Below are 19,921 nucleotides of genomic sequence, written 5' to 3'. Positions count from 1 at the left end.
GTCAGTGGGTCATCACGTGCGTCAATGCTAATTAGCAAAAGACCACTGTAGTATTTTTACACAGATCCCACACTTTAGGCATATTGATTTCTGGCAGGGGGGTGAGGGGTGACTGTGGAAGTGAGGGGTGGAGGCTAGGCTTGGGCAGCAGAGGTGACTCTAGACTTCTTTCATTTCAAGGTGAGAGAACCCAACCAGTCATTCGTCCAGATACTAAATTTAAAAATAAAAATACATTTTAAAAAGTACACACATTTACAAATAATTACTATTAAACATTGATAAGACATTTTTCAATATAATTTAATTTTATTGAAATTAATATGTTCAAATTGCATTTTCATCTGACCAGTAGAGGGTGCAATTCCCTACGTTTCGCAGTATTACGTTAGCCTCATGTTGTAAATTTTTTACGAGGGTGACGGTAAAATTGCCGACCGGGTGTGGAGGGACTGTGGCGGTAAAGCTACTTGCCGACTAATTTTACCGATGCTGAATAGCAGAGCGACAGATTTCTGGAACATGGCGCATCGTTTAGTCAGGGAGCCGCTGTCAGTTTGCGGGAGGCTCACGGGAGGAAAGGTGCGACGTGTGTTTTATGCTAACCGGAAACAATGGAAACGTGGCCTTAATTCGGCACATGGAGCAGCCGATAGCAGACTCCTTATCATAGATGGAAACAAGCTTGTTGTTAGTGTTGCTGCTTGTTCCCAGTGTGAAGGAAGTACCCATTAACCCTCGGCTCACAATGCTGCCCTTCATTTCAGGTTATCTGTTCGCATTGGTGGGCAGGGTTGTACTTCCAGTAGAGTAGTTCACTTTTCGTTAGCGGATTAGCGCTTCCGCTAACTTTGAAAACCATTAGTGTACCAATTAGCTTCCGCTAAATTTAATTCTGCAAACTGTAAATACGATAACACTTTTCCGCAGGTAAAGTGAATACATTTTAACGGTCGTGTATAAACCCTAAAATCTTATATATTTGTTCCTGTGTTGCAAGCGTGTCTGCAGCAGTCTGGCACATTTATAGTGAACGAAGATACAGGTAAGTCCATTTAAACAGGGGTACCCTGAGCTAAGAGGAGAGCAGGGGCATGTATCACGAAGCTGGGTTTCTTGCTTAGCTGGAAAGCTTGTAGAATTTAAGGTACCTTAATTTACAGAGAGAGATTTTCTTTTTGTTCAGTTACATTTAGCACCGACTACCTTGAATCTGGCGCATCATGAAATCTTGCTTTATGATACAGGACCCCTTAATCTATAGTTATAGACCAATAAAGAGCTGAGACCAAGCGGCACCATGTTTGTAGTCCTCTGGTGGCTTCACTGAAGGCAAAAATGTCAGCATGGGTCATTTGCGAAATGGGGCTTCTCCGACAATATATCAATATACCATACAAGGAAAATTTCAGTGCAGATTTATTGCAGAAACTCTACAGAATCTAACGATACCCAGTTGAGTAAGACCTAAATACCCCCTTCTAATCACTCTAGTCCGACAGAATGGCCTTCAGTGTAAAAAGGGTTGAAATATTAGCTCTCTAGGTATGTTTTTAAGGGATTCAAAGGCAAAAACCAAACTGAAGATAAAAGTATAATAAAAAAAAATGTTAGCTATTAGCAGTTACCGTTGGCTTCCGCTAATTGTTATTGGTTTATCGTTTTAGCGTTACCAAATTAAACTTTGGAGTTAGTGGATTGGTGCTTATTGAAGCTGTGCAAAAAGGGTACAGCAGAATTTTTGTGAATTAGTTGTTTTTTTTTTCAGGTAGTATCATGTAGAGGCTCCCCAACTCATTCACAAGCAGAACCAGGCCTGATGTAGTGAAAAGGTTCCAGCTTTTATAACATGGGTGTCCTAGACGTCATGGGAAAAATCAGATTAAAGTGGTTTTCATATGATATGAATGCAGGTTAAATGAGTGGTAAATTCACTACAAGATATAATAATTAGGAACACATTCATATATCACACACACACAGGTTTGTAATTATATCTTGGGGGGACCTGAAAAAAGGCCCCCACAACATCAAAATAACAGGTTTTATGTAGGTGGATGCTCACATACTTTCAGACATGATTTTTTTTAGGGACAGCGAGGAGATGTTCCACAATATAGAGCTTCTTGTCATGGCCCACAACTTTGTTTTGCAGGTCAAACTGTAGGTTCTTTCATTTTCTTTTCTTTATTTCAATCACTTGCATTTGTGGAGTTCTTGAAGAAACAAGATTTTCCTTAAGTGTATGGAAAATATTAATGTACGAGAGGTGAGTCATAGAAATTCCCATTTCTTGTGCTTTTATTTGCTTCCTTGAGTGATCCAGCAGAACCCGTGAGGAGCTGATGTCACACTTCATCAGTATCAATAGCCCATGACATACACTTGTGCAGGGTTATTCAAATCACGGTTCTCGAGGTCCGAGCACTGCTGGTTTTCCAGCCTTCCTTTACCTGTCAGTCAGGTGTGAAACCTCTGACCAATCAGAGTCAGTAATTATTAAACTAACTACCTGGGAAAACTGAAAACAAGGCCTGGATTTGGAATCGAGGTCCAGATTTGAAGAACCCTGCACTAGTGGTTCTTTCCACTCACAGTGCAGCGTTTCCTAGGATCCCAACCTGAGCAATCACTCAGCCACACTAGTAAAGGCACACTGTGTGTCACATTTACCCTTTAAATAGCAAAGCTTCCCACAAATGATTGTGTACAAACACTAGCATTATTTATATATTTTTTCCACAAATGACTTGTCCACTTTATACTGAAAGTTATGAATTATGTTGGAATATATATATGGATTTTTAAAAACAAATGTAACACACACAGTGGCATGCACAGCAAAAATTAGTAACTATACTCCACCACACTCACGTAGACAGAGTACGTTTTAATCGCAGCACAGCTTCACTACATTTAACAGATATTGTTAATTCCACAGCCCCCTCTAGAGGACAGTCTGTGTGTTGCTAATGCACAAAAAAATAACATAACTGCTGAATACCTATGGTCAGAATTATTAGCTAATTCTTTATGCATAACTTCATTATGATATGCAGATGGTCTACTTATGGCAGTGAAACTATTTTGGGTTTTGCAGACAGCTTGATATATTATTTTTAACACTATTGCATTAGCCATGTTATGACCCAAAGCATTATGAATTTCCCAAAAAATAAAACGTGACCAAAGATGACCAACGATACTTGTAATACCAGAGACAAGCATTAGCATTTTTGTATAATCAACCAATTAGTGTATGATTAAGCAGCAAGCAGGCTTCTATAACCTTATAATCATCTATAATTACCTTCTCGTCACCTAAGGACTACCTCTAGTATTGTGACAGGCAGGAGCGAATCCAACTTGATTCTGTCCGCGGTCAAAGACCGTGTAGAACTCAGAGATAAAGACGTCACCCAGGATCCACATTGGTCCGAGGTGGGTAGGAATGTCGGTTGCCTGGAAACCACTGAGACAGATCAGCTGACCATCCACAGTTTCCTGGGGGGTGAGAAGATAAGGACTAAAACTACGCAGAACCTTTCCGATTGTGGACTTTATCTGCGGACTTGACAGATAGAACACCAGATACCAACCTTTAATTATACACGTCACAGTTCTATGCAATACATTTGTAATAAGGAGATCTACCCATAATTGTGTGAGCTTCCACCTGCGTGTCAAAATAAAATGGCATCTCTGAAATGTACGAAGTGTCTCTGTGTGTGCTTTGTGATTGACTGGCATCCCATCCAGAACATTCTCTTTCCTGGGATGGCTCCCTGGCTCATTGCAACCTCACACTGAGAAAAGGGATGCATGGAATGAATTCAGAACCTCTGAGAAGCTGGTAAGCTTTGGCTGCTCGGTGCTTTTGTGTGGCCGTCCTGCAGATCGTCATACCTGTCTGACATATGCATCGGGAGACAAGGTGTGGTCCACCCCGCCCATGGTGAAGGTTACTTGGGGCAGGCTGGATATCCTGGAACAGTCCACTAGAAACTAAAACATGAGCACCATTGTCAAGGACACGTGAGTGATTCGCCTCTTGTCTAAATCAGGGGTCTAGATCAAAACTAAGGATCTAGATGGACCACATCCAGCCCAGGGACCACTACTTTGAGACCCCTGATCTAGATCTGTCCATTCTGCGACAAGGTTTTTAAAAATCATTAATATCAATAAAAAGGAAAATGATTCCTGAGCCGCTACCCAACCCGCCATTTATGGTTAAATTTTATATGCTTCAATTTTCACTGACTCGCCTACAAATGACCCAAATATCATTCAAAATATTTTTGTTTGACTTGTAACCATGGGTGACCTAGTTACAGCTGTTCCATTTCCTTTATTCTGTGGTATGAATTTAATTTTTGCCCTGTGGACGTTTCGTAATGCTGAATGTTAACACCACGCCAAATGTGTCAGCAGTTTAAATAAAAGGTTAAGTGACATTGTTCAGATGTTTGTGTCTGTAGTTGATTAAGGTCAAAATTAGTGAAAAATAAGAAGAAAGCTGAGACATCAAAATAAATCTGAATAACTAGAATTTCGAAAAAAAATTAAATGGATTTCGTAAGGTGTGTGTGTGTGTTTGTGTATGTGTGTGTATATTATATATATATATGAGTTATATGAAGACCCTTAGTCTGGATGAGAACAGCAGGATGATGGAGTAAGAGGCTATGCTGGCACTGATAGGTACCCAAGGCAGGTGCCTCACCTCGCCCAGCGTGTTGCGTGTGGCCCCGATGTATTCCTGGAGGAGTTTGATCTCTCGCGTGGGGCCGCCAATCAAAGAGGTGCCCGTGTCCACGATGGCCTGGCAGCCCTGGGCGCAGAACGTCACTGCCCCCTGCACCTTCACACTGAGCCAGAGCCACATTTATGCTTGTATCTGCATATTTACCAGGTGCTTTTGTCCAAAGCAATATACAAAGAGGCAAATCGCACAATACAAACATCCAAGCTAGGCTGAGCTTCCAGTGAATGCCCAGGTACAAGTGTAAGCAGTTTCGGAACAGCTAACTATTAAGAAAGAACGTAATAGAAGTACTCAAGGACCAGTACGTGCAACACAAGAGCATTCAATGAATGAAAAGCTTAGTAGAGGAATTCACAGACGCATGCATTAAGCCATGCACACCCAATCACCATCCAAGTGCAGATGCTCCTCGCTTTACAATGGGTCAACATGATATTTCCACTTTACGATCCACACTCAGTAGTCATCAGACCAAACTGAGTTTTGATCTTTTTCCCAAGCTACCGGGAGCAATTTGGGGTTCAGTGTCTTGCTCAAGGACACTTTGATGGGGTCAGGAGGAACCAGGGCTCGAACGTGCAACCCTCCAGCTGCCGAACGATAGCACTACCTCCTGCGCCACCATCAACCCTATCATAAGCTGAGGAGGATCTGTATACATTCAAGGGGTTGCATAATCTATAACAATAGACCCCATAATCATATATTATACGTCTTCCAATTGCATTTCCACTTCTGAGCAGAAGCGATATCTTTGTGTAGTCCTCGGAGAGAAGATGGCGCTTACATTGAGTTGCATTTCGTGCTGAGATGCACCATTCTCACAAATTTTTCACACCATGTACCTACCCAAAGCAGACTTACTTGTCCATCTTTATCTGCCAGTAAGCCTTCTCTGTGACCGGAACCCAGTGGAGGGGGCCAGTAAATAAGGACTCATCAATACTCCCCAACAGAAGCTCTCCTTCAACATCTGCCTTGTTTTTCTTCCTGCACAGAACCACCGTTCATCTGCATAGGGCAACCCTGCAGTGTGATGTTAAGGCTTGTGCCAATGCCGGCAGTTAAATTACAGCCCACCTGCTGAGGTAGAAGGAAAAGATGGGCTTGTCCACTTTCTTCTGGGATATCAGGCTGTCGAAAACAGGGGCGCCAGCCTCTTCAGCCAGGCTGGGGTAGCCTAGGCCCAGAACACCGTCAAACCGTCCCAGGACGAAGGCAAAGCCGGGTTCATACACGGACTCCCCAAACTGCTGGTTCTTCACAGATATGCCCCCAACCTGCAGCAAACATCAACATTACAAAGCTCACCCAAGGAGACGGAGTGGATGTGCTCTTTCATTCTGATGGTCCTTAAGCCAGCAGGCAAACCTCAAAAAAGGTTCCACAGATATACTGAGAAAGGAGATGTGGAAAATCTTTCCTCTTGGGTCGACTGTTATTGGGCCAGATTAGAGAGTTCGTCGTCTCTGCAGTACCGACCTTCCTCCTGACCTTTAGTCGACATTCACACAGAACAGGATGTACTGGCCAGTTCTGCTTTATCAGAGACCCTTAGTTTGCTACGATGGTCCAGAGATGGTCAAGGGTTTCCCAGGTGTACGGTACCTGTAGGACATCTTTTGCCATGACTCCTAACAGGTGCCCAGAGCCGTAATGGATGGAAAACACTCTGCCGTCATGCTGGTAGGAGCTCGACTCGAAGGCCTTGAACCGGTGATGCGTACCTGCAGGGGAACCCAACATTAGCCCTGAGTCCGGACAAGTAGAGACATTTAACAATGCTCACCACTTGTATGTAGCCATTCCTAGGCTGAATCAAATCAAAATATATTTATAAAATGCACAGCAAACACCAGTAGGTGCAGCCGATGAAATGAGTTTTCATCTTGAGTGCTTCTTATAATAAATAATAGAATTATATAAAGAAAATAGATGTTAGAAGTAGTACAAATATTTAAAAAATCATAACATTAAAATAAAATGAAAATGTGCAAATTGTCCATACTGATAGCCTGATCAGCTGTTTAGTATCCCCACTGCCTGAGGGCAGAATTAAGAATCTGCTCAGTCGCTGTTATCCAAAGAGTTATGATTAGCAGAAGTCTGCCGGGCTTACCGCAGGCCTGGCTCACACAGTACGACGACGGCACCCAGAGGTCCGCGGAGCCGGTGTCAAACACCACGGTGAAATTCTGTCCTGGGCTGCCCAGGCTGATTTCCCCATAGTACTGGGCCTTCAATGTGTAGCATACCAGCCATCAAAGAACAAAGTACACATCAATTAATCAAAAAGCAAGCAGCCAGAGGTGGAAAGATCAGGTCCAGAAAGCACAAGTCCAGTCCAAGGTTTTGTTTCAACCAACTAGTTGAGTATAAAGAACCACAGAGTACTCAAATGGTTGGTTGAAACAAAACCTTGGTCTGGATTTATGCTTTCTGGACCTGAACTTTCAACCTCTGCAAGCAGCAGTACACAAAAGTGCAATGAAAACTGCAGATTCAAGATTCACACAGCTTCATAAGTGCGGTGTCTACACAACGAAATTCTTGGCTCGTTTTAATGGTTTACTCCTCCAGATGAGGAGTTAAAAAAAGAGAGAAAACAGAAAACAATATCACAGTAGATAAGGTTATAAAATCGACATATTTGCCATATATGAAAATATTAAAATAAAGAAAAAATAAAAATACTATGCAAGAGACCTTGGGATGTGGTACAGAGTAGTTTAAAGCAGGTGTAAGCAAAGTAATATTGCACAGATACTAACAGCAATACTGAAGCCAACCTGCACTTACGTCCATGAAGTTGTAGAGCTTCTCGACGCCGTGGTGCGGCCGGGGGCTGTGACCCTGGGGGAAGCAGTGGGCGTACTTGCGGGCAAAGATGTCGGCCCGGTGCTCTTGCAGGAAGGCCACCAGTTTCTTGGCAGCACGCAGCTCGGCACGCAGAGTTGTAAAGCGTCTGAGCGGGACCCTGGGACGAAGCCGAGACTTATTGCACGACGTGGGCTGCACACGATTACCTTCATCTGGCATGACGTACGACTGAGACCAATAGCACATTACAAACATGCTGAGCTTCCAGTGAATGGCCAGGTACAATTGTAAGCAATATTTGAGCAAAAGCTACACACCAGCATCTAACAAAGCAATAACCTAATAACTATTCAATGACCAGAAGTAAAGAACATAAGAACATTACGAGTCTAGGGTTTGGTTTCAACATCAGCAGGGACCAAATCATTTCTGAACCCCCTGTTCCCCCCTAAACACACACAGTACTCCCACAATAGTGGTAGTGACATGTCCCTAATATCTATACCCAAATCTACACCCTTGCTCGGGGAACATATTGACGCCTCACATAATAAGCCGACTGAATCCATTAGTTAGTCTCCAGGTCTACTGTGGTTTCACTGTAAATACCAGAGCTTATTACTTCAAGTAGGCTACTTATAAAATGTGAACAGAAATAATAGAAACGGATGAACAAATACTGACTGCAGTACCTTTTAGACCCGTGGGTGACATTTTCCTTATTTGGTTTTGTGTCTGTCTGTCTATACAAACACAATTCAAAGAAAGCTACCACTAAAAGTTACACGTAATATCAGCGCATATGAAGAGAGTATATTAAGCTTTAAGTACAAGGCAGCCTAAATCGAGAAACAAAGACAACTCTGTCCACCACGATGATGTGAAACACTGTAAAAGGAAGTGATATCGATGACAGTTTGGAGCCCGTCACACAACCAATCAGAGGCGAACGGGTCAGCTAAATGGAGATCTCACCTAATCGCCCCATGGGCCACCAACGCGAGGCACAGTAAGGCTGTGATTGTCCTCTTCATGTTGTGGGTCTGTCTGCCTGGCTGGGTGCTTCTCCACCTGCCTGTATACCAGCTTGTCCTTAGCATGGTTGGGGGCTGGGCTGGGATCCACGTCCAGGTCAGGCTGCTCCTTTGATGGGGGCAACTGCAAACTGCACATCAACTGAAGGGCTTAACTCCTTGTGGGCAATAGTGTGTGTTTTGGGGGGGGGGGGAGGTAATGATAATAGATAATGTAAATCTAAACTCATACCAATTTTCATTAAAGGAATTAAAAAAAAAATTCAAAAATTCCAAATCAACCAGTACATTGACTTCATGCTATGATATTTCTGACCAATGCTAAAAATGAACTTTCTCATTATCTCGCCCCACTTTGGGGCGTCACAAAGCAAACTAGGAGAGGTCACTGCGCCCTACCGGTGCCCAACAAAGCAAATACCTTATCAGGCCATTAACGGAAAAAAAAGCTGTTTTTTTAATTTAGTATAAAACTTCAACCGTTCAATTTTAAACCTTCAGGATGGATTGTTTGCTGTCCTCCAGGATGGTAAAGTTGAAACTTCAACAGTTATCTACAGGTAAATGCATTAAAAAAATGAAGAACCAACCCTGAAACTTTCCTTTAATAAGTCAACAAGTTTGTGTGTTTCTAAAATCCTGAACAGGGCAATTACTGTTGTATGCACTATTTACAACACCACTACAGCTGTACAGCTATAACTAAATGATGCCTTTGAATGAGGCAGTGAGTATTCCGACTACTTTTGTGGTGACCCCAGCTGAAGAGTCTCATTTGTTAAACACAATTTTTATATTGTTGATATGGTCTGGAGTTTACAGCAAGGACACATTAGAATAACATTAGAATAACAGCTCTCCAGTACCCAGATCTGCAGCGGTTTTAACAAAAACAAGGCAAGAGCTCATTTTAACAGGGACAGCCTTCAAAACCTTGGATTATTATTAACCTTGGACTGCCTCTAATGACCATTTTTCTATCGATGGATCTATCAACTATTTTACTGATTGGTCAATTAATCTAAGCTACTAATTTCCTCCGTTTAAGTTCATTTTATTTTGACAAACTGTATGTCATTACGGGGCTTTAGATAACAGATGCCAGCTTTTCAGCTTTATACGGAGCTTAGTTACGCCCACAATTCGATAAGCAGATTAGTAATGCGCTAAAAATACTGAGTGTATTGTGATGCCCAAAAAAGTTAGTCATCTGTATACATTCAGTATATCTTTATGTTTATTAAATTCAGATAGTGGAGCACAGCAGATGCTACTGTTTGGTAAATCATGGAGGCGATAAGCACTGAAGTCACGGTGAAGAGGAGGACAGCTCAGCAGCCACATCTTTTAAAGTCTGCCATGTTTTTTTGGTAGTTTTCATTTTTATTTCATGTCCATTTTCATTTCAGTTTTAGTTTACAGTAACGACTCTGGTTGGTCCCAACAAGGCCAACGCACATGAACACACACCGGTATCGTCAATCAACTCAGAGTAAGCCCATATTTTAGCCTAAACATTTTCTCAAACACGTATTCAATGGAAATCCTAAGGTAGCAGCCAGACAACTGTATGGCTTCAATAATTGGTGTATTTAGCCGTTCAAAATGACAAAAGACATTAAAAACCTTCCATACTAATATCAATTTAACAAACACGAAAAGGCAACACTTATGGTGGTTTTGCCTATTCAGATGCTCATGAGTTGGGCTATCATTGCGGTATGGCTATCGTTGCAGTATGCCATTGACATCGTTTTAAAATATTGATCCTGGAGTATTTTCAGCATTGATGTCATTGACTACATTGACCAATCATGGAAGCTCTAATGCTGTCACAGATTTAACCAGTTTGTCATTAGTTATTCCAACTGGGTTAAACCCTACCGCCCTATGCATGACGACACGGCCACAGGACTGCGGTATATTTCTGGTATTGTAAATATGGTACTGAAATAAGGCTCAGGTAACAGCAGCAAGGGGAAGACAATTAGTTATTGCAAAGCATACACTTTCCCCCCCCCCCCATTTTAAAAATGCCATTTAATTAAACATAATTAGAAACGTAGAAATTTTGATGACCCAGAGAGCAAAAAAAAAAATGGCTGTAGAGTGATTTTGGTTCTGGTTATTATTCTTATTAATAATAATAAATGCAAAAAATACAAGAACCAGGCAATTTTTCCATTCATATTTCATTCCAAAATCAAATCATCATTTTCCTCCAAACTGGTGTGGTCTGGGGGTATTTCCAGCCGTTTTAGATTTACACACAAAACACCAGACAGCCCTGATAAGAGCAAGATGAGAAGCATTCAGTAAAATTTCACTTTCATTACTGGTCAAAAATAATATTCCATAATTTACACAATTCCTATAATCAGTAGGAAAATCTTTAATGTTCAAAAAAAATATACACATATGAAAACCAAATGAAAACGTGCAGCATCATATTTTATCATTTCATATTTATTATGAATTTTTAATGAGGAGAATAAAATGCATCATAATGAGCAAACAGTTTTGTAAAGTTACAATCCTTTAGTAAAAAATAACTTACTGCCAGCTTGCAAGCAACGGGCATGAAAATATGCCGCCTAATTAAAGTACTTCAAGTACAACCAGCTGAGCTCCAAATGTAGCAGAACTACTACATTCCGAACTTGTAAAATCTGACAAAATTTCAAACTTCAAACTGCAGAGTATTCAGATACTGAAATTTGAGATAACGGAAAACGACGGGTCAGCCATCACTGATTCGTGCCATGTGACCGACAAAGCCCCCCTTCTTCAACCTCAGCTTTGGCCTGACACGACCGAATATTAGCGTTCGATTCACTGGTAAATGGTAGCAGATTCCCATAGGAAGGAAAATGACAATGGATGAAGTTCCTGGACCATCTCCCTTGGCTAAATACACAGTACATACATAATAATTCATCCAAGTTTAAGGAGTCGCGACTGTTCATCTTCTGGAAAACCCACCATGAGTTGTTCCCCAGCTGCCCTGGGGGAGGCGCTCTTCATGGTGACTGCAGCTCCGGGTGAGTCACACGGGCAGCTCATTACTGTTATGCCGCGTCTTCCTTGAAGCCCCATCCTCTCGCGGCATCGCTTTCTGAAGGTTGGACATGGCCACCGTTCGCTCCACGTCGATGACGGCGTAAAGTTCTGTGCGGCGGGTCGCCGGTGGCGCCAGGGGTGGGGTGGGGGTGCAGGGAGTGTGGGGGCTGCTGGAGCCTGAGCCCCTCTCCATCTCCAGCTCGATGTAGTGGAGCTGCCGGTGAGGGTCCAAGCCGGGCCAGTGGAGATCGAATCTGAACATGGAGGGAGGGGAACGATCGGGTCCACGCCATGGGTGTGGCCTCAGGGCACTCTCTGTGTTGACATAGCAGCGCGATGGGTCCGTCTGGGGGGCCGTGGGGTGACCATTGAGGCACGGCGTCTTTGGTGGTTCTTCTGAGCAAGGCTTACGGCGTACCCAGACCGGTGCCGGAGAAGGGGATGGTTCTGAGCTCGGAGCAATCCACTTGCTGCCAGCGTCATCAGAGACGAGGCCAAGCAAATGGCTGCCTTGAGTCGGAGGGACTGTCCCTTTCTGGTGATCCTCTGAAGACCCAGGAGATCCTGAGAACTGCTTCAGCTTATCACTGTCCGATTCATCTGCTGGACCACCGCCAGGCTGAATATTCCTTCCCTGGTTCACTTCTGCAGAGTTCGGTTGCTTTTTCTTGGCCATCTGCTGCCTCTGGACAGGTGTGGGCCCAAGCGTGAACTTCACCCCGCTGTGGTCCAGGAGCACCTGGGGCTCTGGGTCAGACATCCTGAGCTCCACCGGCGGGTGGAGGCCACTAGCCTCACAATCCTCTTGCTGAACCACTGTGGTATTCACATACGTGTGGACCTGGGGAAGTGTGGATCACCAAAGCTATCGCTTAGCATGTCATTTTTATAATTTTACAATAATCACCACTAGATGGCTCTGTTAAGTATTGAGCATCATTACCAGAAACACAAATCATTTACTCAACAAGTTAACTGTACCCTAACAGCTCGGTTAATACTAAATAATGCTGGTCAAAGTCTAGCAAAGTCACATTGAGATGACCAATGAAAACAGTTCTGCCTTAAAATTTGTTCAACCGTCCTCAAAATATTTTTTGAGAACTAGACGCTATTAACAAAGCTCTGGGGACCTACCGTCTCATCAGTGACCAGCAGAGGGTGTGTGGACTCTGTCCCCACGGACGGCAACCGGGCAGATGAGTGTCGGCTGGATGGACGCGACGCATCTCCTTCCAACGATGGGCACAGTGGAGCCCCACTGGCCTCCAAAGGCAGAAGGTAGCCTGAAGCAGAGAGAAAGGAATGGGGATCACCAGCGAGCAGAAGTCCTCCTGCCTTCTCACCTGATCCAGGAACTGTCCATCAGGCCATGATGGCATAAGGAGCACAGACAATGTGTTGAGAGTGTAACTGTTACTGCTGAGTGTGTCAGGAAGGAGGCTCCTCGACTTACGATGAGGTTACATTCTGATGGAAATAGTGTGTCAGATATGAATACGGTGAGACACATTTGGGCATTTAGTAGACGTGACGGGCTTGAGAAAAATAGTTTAAACATAGGAAAGAAAAAAAAAAAGTGTGATACATTGTTAAGCACTGTATGAGACGCACTGTATGAGACGCACTGTATGAGACGCACTGTATGAGACGCACTGTATGAGACGCACTGTATGAGACGCACTGTATGAGAAGTTTACGCTGGCGATCGTTACAGACACTGCAGATGTGGCTGGGTGGATGCTGCCATCGCCTGCCATCAGTAGAAAGTATCGTACGACATAACGCTGGTCCGGGAGCAGATCAAGATTCAAAGTTTGATGACGCCTGAATGTGTATCGCTGTCACACCATTGCAAAACTGAAATATCGTACAATGAGAAGCATCTGGATAGTAATTGCACTGGTGTTTATACTTTTAGAGTAGAGAGTTGTAGTGCAAAGGAGTATAAATTCATACAAGCATGAGCAGTAAAGTGTACCCCGGTCTTACTTGTGGGTAGAGGCATAGGCCCCGCCTCCTCCTGCACCGCCTCCTCCACCACGCTGATCCGGTTGTTGTGCATGATGTCCTGAAGCATGTTGAAGATCTCCTCCGCCCGCACGCACTTAAAGGCGAATATGCCTGCAAGCACAAAGCCACAAGGCCATAACCACACAGCGACCTACTGATGAAAGCGGCGCAGTCTCCAAACCCACGGAGACCACCACACATTTTTGCTCGCAGCAGACCTGAACATACCGAGACCACCAAATTCCTGGTGTAGCTACTTGTTGACTGTCAGGAGGTGCCCCAAGGTTGAGAAACACTGGTTTAGCCCACTCACCACTGTGTTACATCAATCCGTGATAAGCAGCCATCATGGCTTTCAAATCCATTATTCACTTCAGCTCGGTACTGTAAGGAGCACTGTCTGAATCTTTAAGAGAGGTCCACGAGAACCACCTCTTCCATTTGAAATGTGCCAGATTTCGGTTTGACACAGATGTGTGCGAGCTCCTGAACGGCACCTTGGCCCGTCTGACAGTGGCGGCCGCTCTCGAAGGAGAAGAGGTTGGAGTCGTATCCATAGCGACGCAGGCAAAGGTAGGGCCACCGGACCGTGTAACGTCTGCGCGTGTGCAGCACCAGCTCCCCTTCGGTCAGCTCCATGACGCCCGACCCCAGCTCGTTACCATCGTCGTCCACGTTGACGACCTGCGGAGATGGGGAAGCGCACGGCAATGAGACGCGGCACCAAAACCCCCCCCAGCACAGCGGCTAACACGCTACTTACACAAACCTCTTCTATACATAAAGCCTTCCACATTCATGACTCCTCAAATGCATACATTGAATACATCAACGTTAATATTACACAGATGTTCTGAAATGGGGGGGGGGGGGTACCTTAAACTTGTTCTGATGGTTATCTGGGACTGGATCTTTGTCTCTACAGCTACAGCCGCTTCCCATGCTTCTTCAGAAGACCATTAGACTTCTGGAAAAATAAGAATCGCATCAAGGGAGAGATTAATAAATTACTGAAATGCAAAAAGCGAGGCCTCATGAGTCATCGGGACACAAAGCAGCACTTCGCCCAGGTGACCCACCTACTTCCAGCCATCGGCGTCCCTGGTTCCCTCTCCAGCTCCCGGACTTTCATAACATCATGGTGACACACTGACTGCTCCTCACAGGTCTGCTGAGAAAGGGGAGAGGTTCAGGCCTCGATGGCCCAGCACTTTGGGGACTGCGGAGCACATCGACGTCACCCAGAATCTGAAAGACACGCGACGACAGAGATGCAGAAAAATCGGACTGGGCTGCAAATTTAAACGACCCGAGGTCTGTGTGGTTCACAGCGGGTGGATCGATGTCCACCAAGCGATGCAAAGAACGATAACAGCTGACAGACTATCCACATGTAGCACACATCAGTCAAGAAAATGCACTACTGAGGGGATTACACTCCCAAAAGTAAGTCTCAAGCAAAAAAAATCAATTAAGTGGATTTTTGGTGAAGTGCAGGGGTGTCACTAGGGCTGCTTTAGGGGCAAAATTAGCCTCTAATAAGTGAATTCAGACTAATTAGCTTAATTAGCACGTTTCATTATCTTTTCATTAAGACAAACCCCAGAGTAAAAACTTAGCCCCCTTTTTCATAAATCTTTAGTGACACTCCTGTCGACACGGCAAAATGAGTAAACACGACTGGACAGTCAAAACTAATGGAATTAAGGTATAAAGTCTATTTCAAGGGAGCTTCAAGTGGAATTCAAAGCTATTAATTTCCTGCGGGTATTGAAAGATCTGGCCTCCAAAACCATTAATACCCACGACCGAAGATGCTTTCCCCACTGGCCGATACAGGTCTCATAATTATGCACCTAATCTCCCTCGCCGCAATTTCAACCTCAGTCATAACCCTGTTAACGGGTGTAACGAAAACTGGTAAATGCGCAATTACAGGGCGATATTTTATTCCAGTTTTAAAACTTTACAGCTTTAGCCAGTCGTCCGCTATTATGGCCAGTTATCAGTGAGGATATTTTGTTGGTTTAGAGCCATGACTCCAAATGTGTAAATCAATACCTATATCCTGACGTGAAGCAAAATGAACATTTAAAAATGCAGAAAACCAAAACGTCTCACCTTAAACTCACCTTGATGGGGGGAAAAACTGTAACACAGAGATTTAAAAGGCGTGGAGGTGTCTGCAGAGCGTTTATCCATTAATGCATTTACACGTTCTTGTATTTGTGTGTTTCCTACAAAGTGTGTTAATTACTTAATGCGTATGAACTAGTGACGGAGTTTGTTTTGGGACGATTCGCATTTCTCTGCGAAGATACAGTAACGCTAGAATACCTGCCATCCACTTATCGGTTTCGTACGAATTTTTTGATAAACACCTTTCGATCTCTAAGAACCGATAGGCTATATGACGTAGGGAAGATATAAAGTTAGTGCGCACCCGCTGAAACGCTTTGCCTTGTTAACCAGCTGAACACAAGGCGCTGCTGATCGTCATGAAAATAACAGGGACGCAAACAAACGAAATTCCTATCCAATTACTTACAGTTCAGTTATTTTTGAAAGTAACAGAATCCTGCCACTGGCGCCTTGCCTTTAATTGCACAAGTACTTTCCACATGACAAAAAAAAAAGACAGAAAACGATGCAAGAAAAAAATGGGGGAAAAAAAAAAATCACACTTTTTGTTACAAATAGTCACACTATGTTTTCATTAAACGGCAAAAAGCCCCCCCTTACATTATCAAACTATGGGCTTAGTAAACATCACACCTCAATGTACCATTCATGCACAACAATCAATAAATAATAAATACTTACTGAAGAACCGCAAAAGCGGCGTAAAAGAATCGCGCGGTAGCACGCAGACTCCCGGGCTGATTAAATCCCTCTGCCTGGTGACCAAACTCTGAAAAAACACGCCAAACTCTGAGGGATTTTACACAACCAAAATACACGGACTAGGGATTCCTCTGGCCTTCTTAGTCTGACTATTGTGGCATTAAAGTGCACCAAAATACTTGTAAAAGAAAGGAAAAAACAAGCAGGAGGCGAGCCAGCGGTGCCCCGCTGCTGCAGCGGCCAGATCGCACGGTGCCCCCCAGCAGCGGGCCTCCCTCCGCCAGCAGGCGCAGCCCGGCAATCGCATCCGGGTCGTGCTGTATTTGAAAAGTTTGGGCTGTTACTGTTTGCCTAGATATTCTGATAAAACGTCGTGGCATTATTAATCCATCACGTGTAAGACGTGCAGTTGTATTTGGAATCGGTTTAACCAAAACAAATCGGGGTAGGCATTAGAAAATAAACGCAAGTTGATTAACAAACGTAAAGTTTCTACTGCCCTTTTCCCGTGTGCCATTTGGAGGAAATAAAGAGTTATATATATTTTTCGGGTCAGGCTTTTTATATTCTTTATTGTAGACTGGGATATGTTACAAGAACCGAAAAATAATACGGCGATATCTTTTTTTAAGGCTTGTATTTCTGTGTCATAGCAGACAAATACAGTTCGCATCGGCGTTAACTACTAAATCAGGACTCGCAGATCCTATGTCCTAGAGCCACCGATTAACCTTTCACTTCTGAAAGCCAATGAGAATAACAACAATGATTTTCTAGGGCGTGAACGATATTTAACGACTTATCAAAAAACATCCCAAACGTCTAGCAGGCTATTATAACACACGTTATGTAAAATGACAACCTATGGCAGCAGATGTCTCTCAGCATTAAAATTATTTAGCTTTTGTTATTGTCAGAAATGTCATTAAACACAACTCAATTATTTTTTCCTTCAAGTTGTTCAAGAATTACATGTCTACAGGTAATTGGCTTATTAAGTCTATGTAATATTTGCGGAATCTAGTGTTTGCAGACCACCATCACTGTGTAGATAAAGGTTTGCAGCTACGAAGAAAGATGGGAAGCTAGGATTTATTCATTAGATGCTTTTTATCCAAAACTTTCTCCCCAGTGAATCGTTTTTTTATTTGAGGTTCATACACTTCATATTTTTCTCATTCTGGGGCGGTTCCTTTATGTTTAATCAAACTGCAATTACAAAGTTTTTCTTTTTAAAATACAATATATCGTATTAATCCCGAGTTGGAGATTTACTTTTATGTAATTCATTATATATTTTTTAAATGTATAGTTCTGGTACATATTTTACATTTCATTGTGTTTGATACTTAAAGTCTATATTCCATAGATGTCGGTACACGCAACTTACTGTATCACACCGCTGGATGGCGAAAGCGATCTTGTTGTAGGGGAAAAAACGGTATGGAAGGACGCGTTTTGCTACGGCGCTTTTTTCCCGAGCAATGTTGTGAAGCACGCACAGAACACAATTTGGTGGGAAAAACGTTACTTTATTAATGGGTTTTTATAGCCCACACAGTACTTCAGGACTGCAACACTACAAAAGGTAACATGATTACTTGGGAAGGAAAGTAGTTAAAACTCTCCCAAGTAAAGTTTTTAAAGTTCGTCGAAACGCAGTCAGTCTTCCAAATTCTGAACCACTACTAAAATTTATTTAATTAGGCTTAAGGACTAAAATTCACTTGTGATTAAGATTCTTTACATAAATCTTAAACCAGAAAACCGAAGTGATTTCCATGCTTCATATTATGGAGATTAAATTTACATAACATGCAAATAGCAGCCGATTAATGTGCAGCTATCAGGCTTGATTTGAACCCTGCACATGATTAGATAAACTTTTGGGTTCGACTTATCTGGATGGTAGCAACCAACTGGGCCTCATTTTCAGAGGGGCTGCGGTGGGACTTACCTCTCGCCGGTCTGGACGTTCTGGGGAGCCTGAAAGAGCAAAGGAGTCGCAACTCTGGCATTACAGCTTCGCATCACTTACGTGGTTAGCCGAGTGATGCTTTGGAGGAGACGTTACGGAGTAACAAATCGTGGTCCTGGGGGCTTCAGAAAATATTTGTGAAATGTATGTAATATGTCCAGAAGCCCTCAAACAAAGGATAAAAACAATCGTTTTGATTAGATCAAAAAAAAATGTATCAGTATGAATTTTTAAAGCTCAAACTCACTTACCTGGGCGCCACTGTCAAAAAACTGGAAAAAAAATAAGTGACTCAATCAACATGTACTGGAACACCTGTACAAACTGCAACAAACAAGAGCATTCAGTCTTATGCAAACAGACCACAAGTGACTTCCTTTGCCATTTCCTGCAAACTGCAAACATTTTAAATATTAGCAGCTTGAGACTTAGCCTACAAGTGAGCTTTGCAGCCTTTATCCTTTAAAAACTTTAAACATATTTTCAGAGGAATAATGTGCACAGCCATACTCAGATTTGCATAGTGATGAAATTCAGCAGTTTGTAGACCAAACAATCAATCAATCCATTCAGAAACAAACATACTTTACAGTAAAGGCGGTAAGAACCTATGGCAGATTTTATACAGGAACCAAATGCAGAGTGGATGAATTAAGACAGTTCCTCAAACACAGCATTTTCTCTGACCCCATGAGAGCAAAGCACCAAGCTTCCAGGACCGTGGGTCCAGAAGCCCAATGAAAACTGTTTCTACCTCACAACCATCCTAAACAGGGAGACAGAAAGTCACTTTGACACAGGGACCCAAAAAGACTTGGTGCAGAGTCCTCGTGCATCACGTACAACTACTAAGACCTTTAAACCAATCACATGGTAATTCCAGGGCACACAGTGGAAAAAGTTTAGACAATTTCTCAGTGAAACTGTTCTTAGAAAAAAAAATTACAGCAGAGGTAACCTAAATCCATTCTCATTTTCTGTACGTTGTGACATTTTTACATGGCACCGAAACCACATCAGTGGTAAGTCTACCATGAAAACACAGCATGCATAAATGATACATTAATCACTGCCCACATACAGATCATTTGATTACCGTATCGGTTTTGCCTCCGATCAACTGTAAAAGCAGGCTCTGCTGTTCAATGAGCGGAGAGGACATGTATGAAATTAATCTAGCTAAGAAATAAACCAAAATGTACAATTTATGGCTCAGCTCAAACGTCATCAGCAATTACGGAGACAATGATTCTGAACATGCATGCATGCATAGACACACACACGCATGTCTATAAGATTTGTTCCAACAAACATAAAAGTGTGGAAAAAAAGACTGAGAACAAACAAAATCAAATACAATGTGCCCATCCAATCACAAAGCATTTCACTGGAATATCAAAACGC

The 19,921-nt window shown here is 42.9% G+C and overlaps 2 protein-coding genes across 7 annotated transcripts; both read right to left on the bottom strand.

Annotated features, from left to right (window-relative positions):
* Positions 1-3,085: 3,085 nt before the first annotated feature.
* On the bottom strand, positions 3,086-8,632 carry LOC111843136 (cathepsin E-A-like). The gene is made up of 9 exons (XM_023810433.2): positions 8,564-8,632; positions 7,568-7,745; positions 6,888-7,005; positions 6,377-6,495; positions 5,849-6,048; positions 5,633-5,758; positions 4,727-4,871; positions 3,907-4,005; positions 3,086-3,504 (listed from the first exon to the last, which is right to left on the bottom strand). The coding sequence occupies exons 1-9, from the start codon at positions 8,620-8,622 to the stop codon at positions 3,322-3,324; spliced, it is 1,227 nt and encodes a 408-aa protein (XP_023666201.2). The 5' UTR covers positions 8,623-8,632; the 3' UTR covers positions 3,086-3,321.
* A 2,438-nt stretch (positions 8,633-11,070) lies between these two features.
* On the bottom strand, positions 11,071-19,861 carry LOC111843116 (fibroblast growth factor receptor substrate 2-like). Of its 6 annotated transcripts, none has more exons than XM_023810387.2 (7): positions 16,519-19,861; positions 14,775-14,943; positions 14,572-14,662; positions 14,193-14,379; positions 13,675-13,806; positions 12,820-12,968; positions 11,071-12,523 (listed from the first exon to the last, which is right to left on the bottom strand). In XM_023810387.2, the coding sequence occupies exons 3-7, from the start codon at positions 14,635-14,637 to the stop codon at positions 11,669-11,671; spliced, it is 1,389 nt and encodes a 462-aa protein (XP_023666155.2). In that variant the 5' UTR covers positions 14,638-14,662; positions 14,775-14,943; positions 16,519-19,861; the 3' UTR covers positions 11,071-11,668. The 6 variants fall into 6 exon arrangements, with proteins under 6 accessions (XP_023666155.2, XP_023666158.2, XP_023666157.2 ...); XM_023810390.2 differs by having other exon boundaries at positions 14,779-14,943; XM_023810389.2 differs by having other exon boundaries at positions 14,775-14,866.
* Between the last annotated feature and the right edge of the window lie 60 nt (positions 19,862-19,921).

Source organism: Paramormyrops kingsleyae, chromosome 3, assembly GCF_048594095.1.
Source record: "Paramormyrops kingsleyae isolate MSU_618 chromosome 3, PKINGS_0.4, whole genome shotgun sequence".
NCBI lineage: Eukaryota > Metazoa > Chordata > Actinopteri > Osteoglossiformes > Mormyridae > Paramormyrops > Paramormyrops kingsleyae.
The sequence above is the reverse complement of the archived record's forward strand: the minus strand, read 5'-3'. Positions and strand labels throughout refer to the sequence as shown.

Bases quoted from the DNA above. Each gene is read 5' to 3' on its own strand.
- LOC111843136 (XM_023810433.2), bottom strand. From the start codon at position 8,622: ATGAAGAGGACAATCACAGCCTTACTGTGCCTCGCGTTGGTGGCCCAT. The intron at 7,746-8,563 runs GTGAGATCTCCA...GCTTCGTCCCAG, and splicing joins GTGGCCCATGGGGCGATTAG to GGTCCCGCTCAGACGCTTTA. The intron at 6,496-6,887 runs GTAAGCCCGGCA...GTTCCCCTGCAG, and splicing joins CTGTGTGAGCCAGGCCTGCG to GTACGCATCACCGGTTCAAG.
- LOC111843116 (XM_023810387.2), bottom strand. From the start codon at position 14,637: ATGGGAAGCGGCTGTAGCTGTAGAGACAAAGATCCAGTCCCAGATAAC. The intron at 14,380-14,571 runs GTACCCCCCCCC...CCATCTCCGCAG, and splicing joins ACCATCAGAACAAGTTTAAG to GTCGTCAACGTGGACGACGA. The intron at 12,969-13,674 runs GTAAGACCGGGG...TCTCTGCTTCAG, and splicing joins GCCTATGCCTCTACCCACAA to GCTACCTTCTGCCTTTGGAG.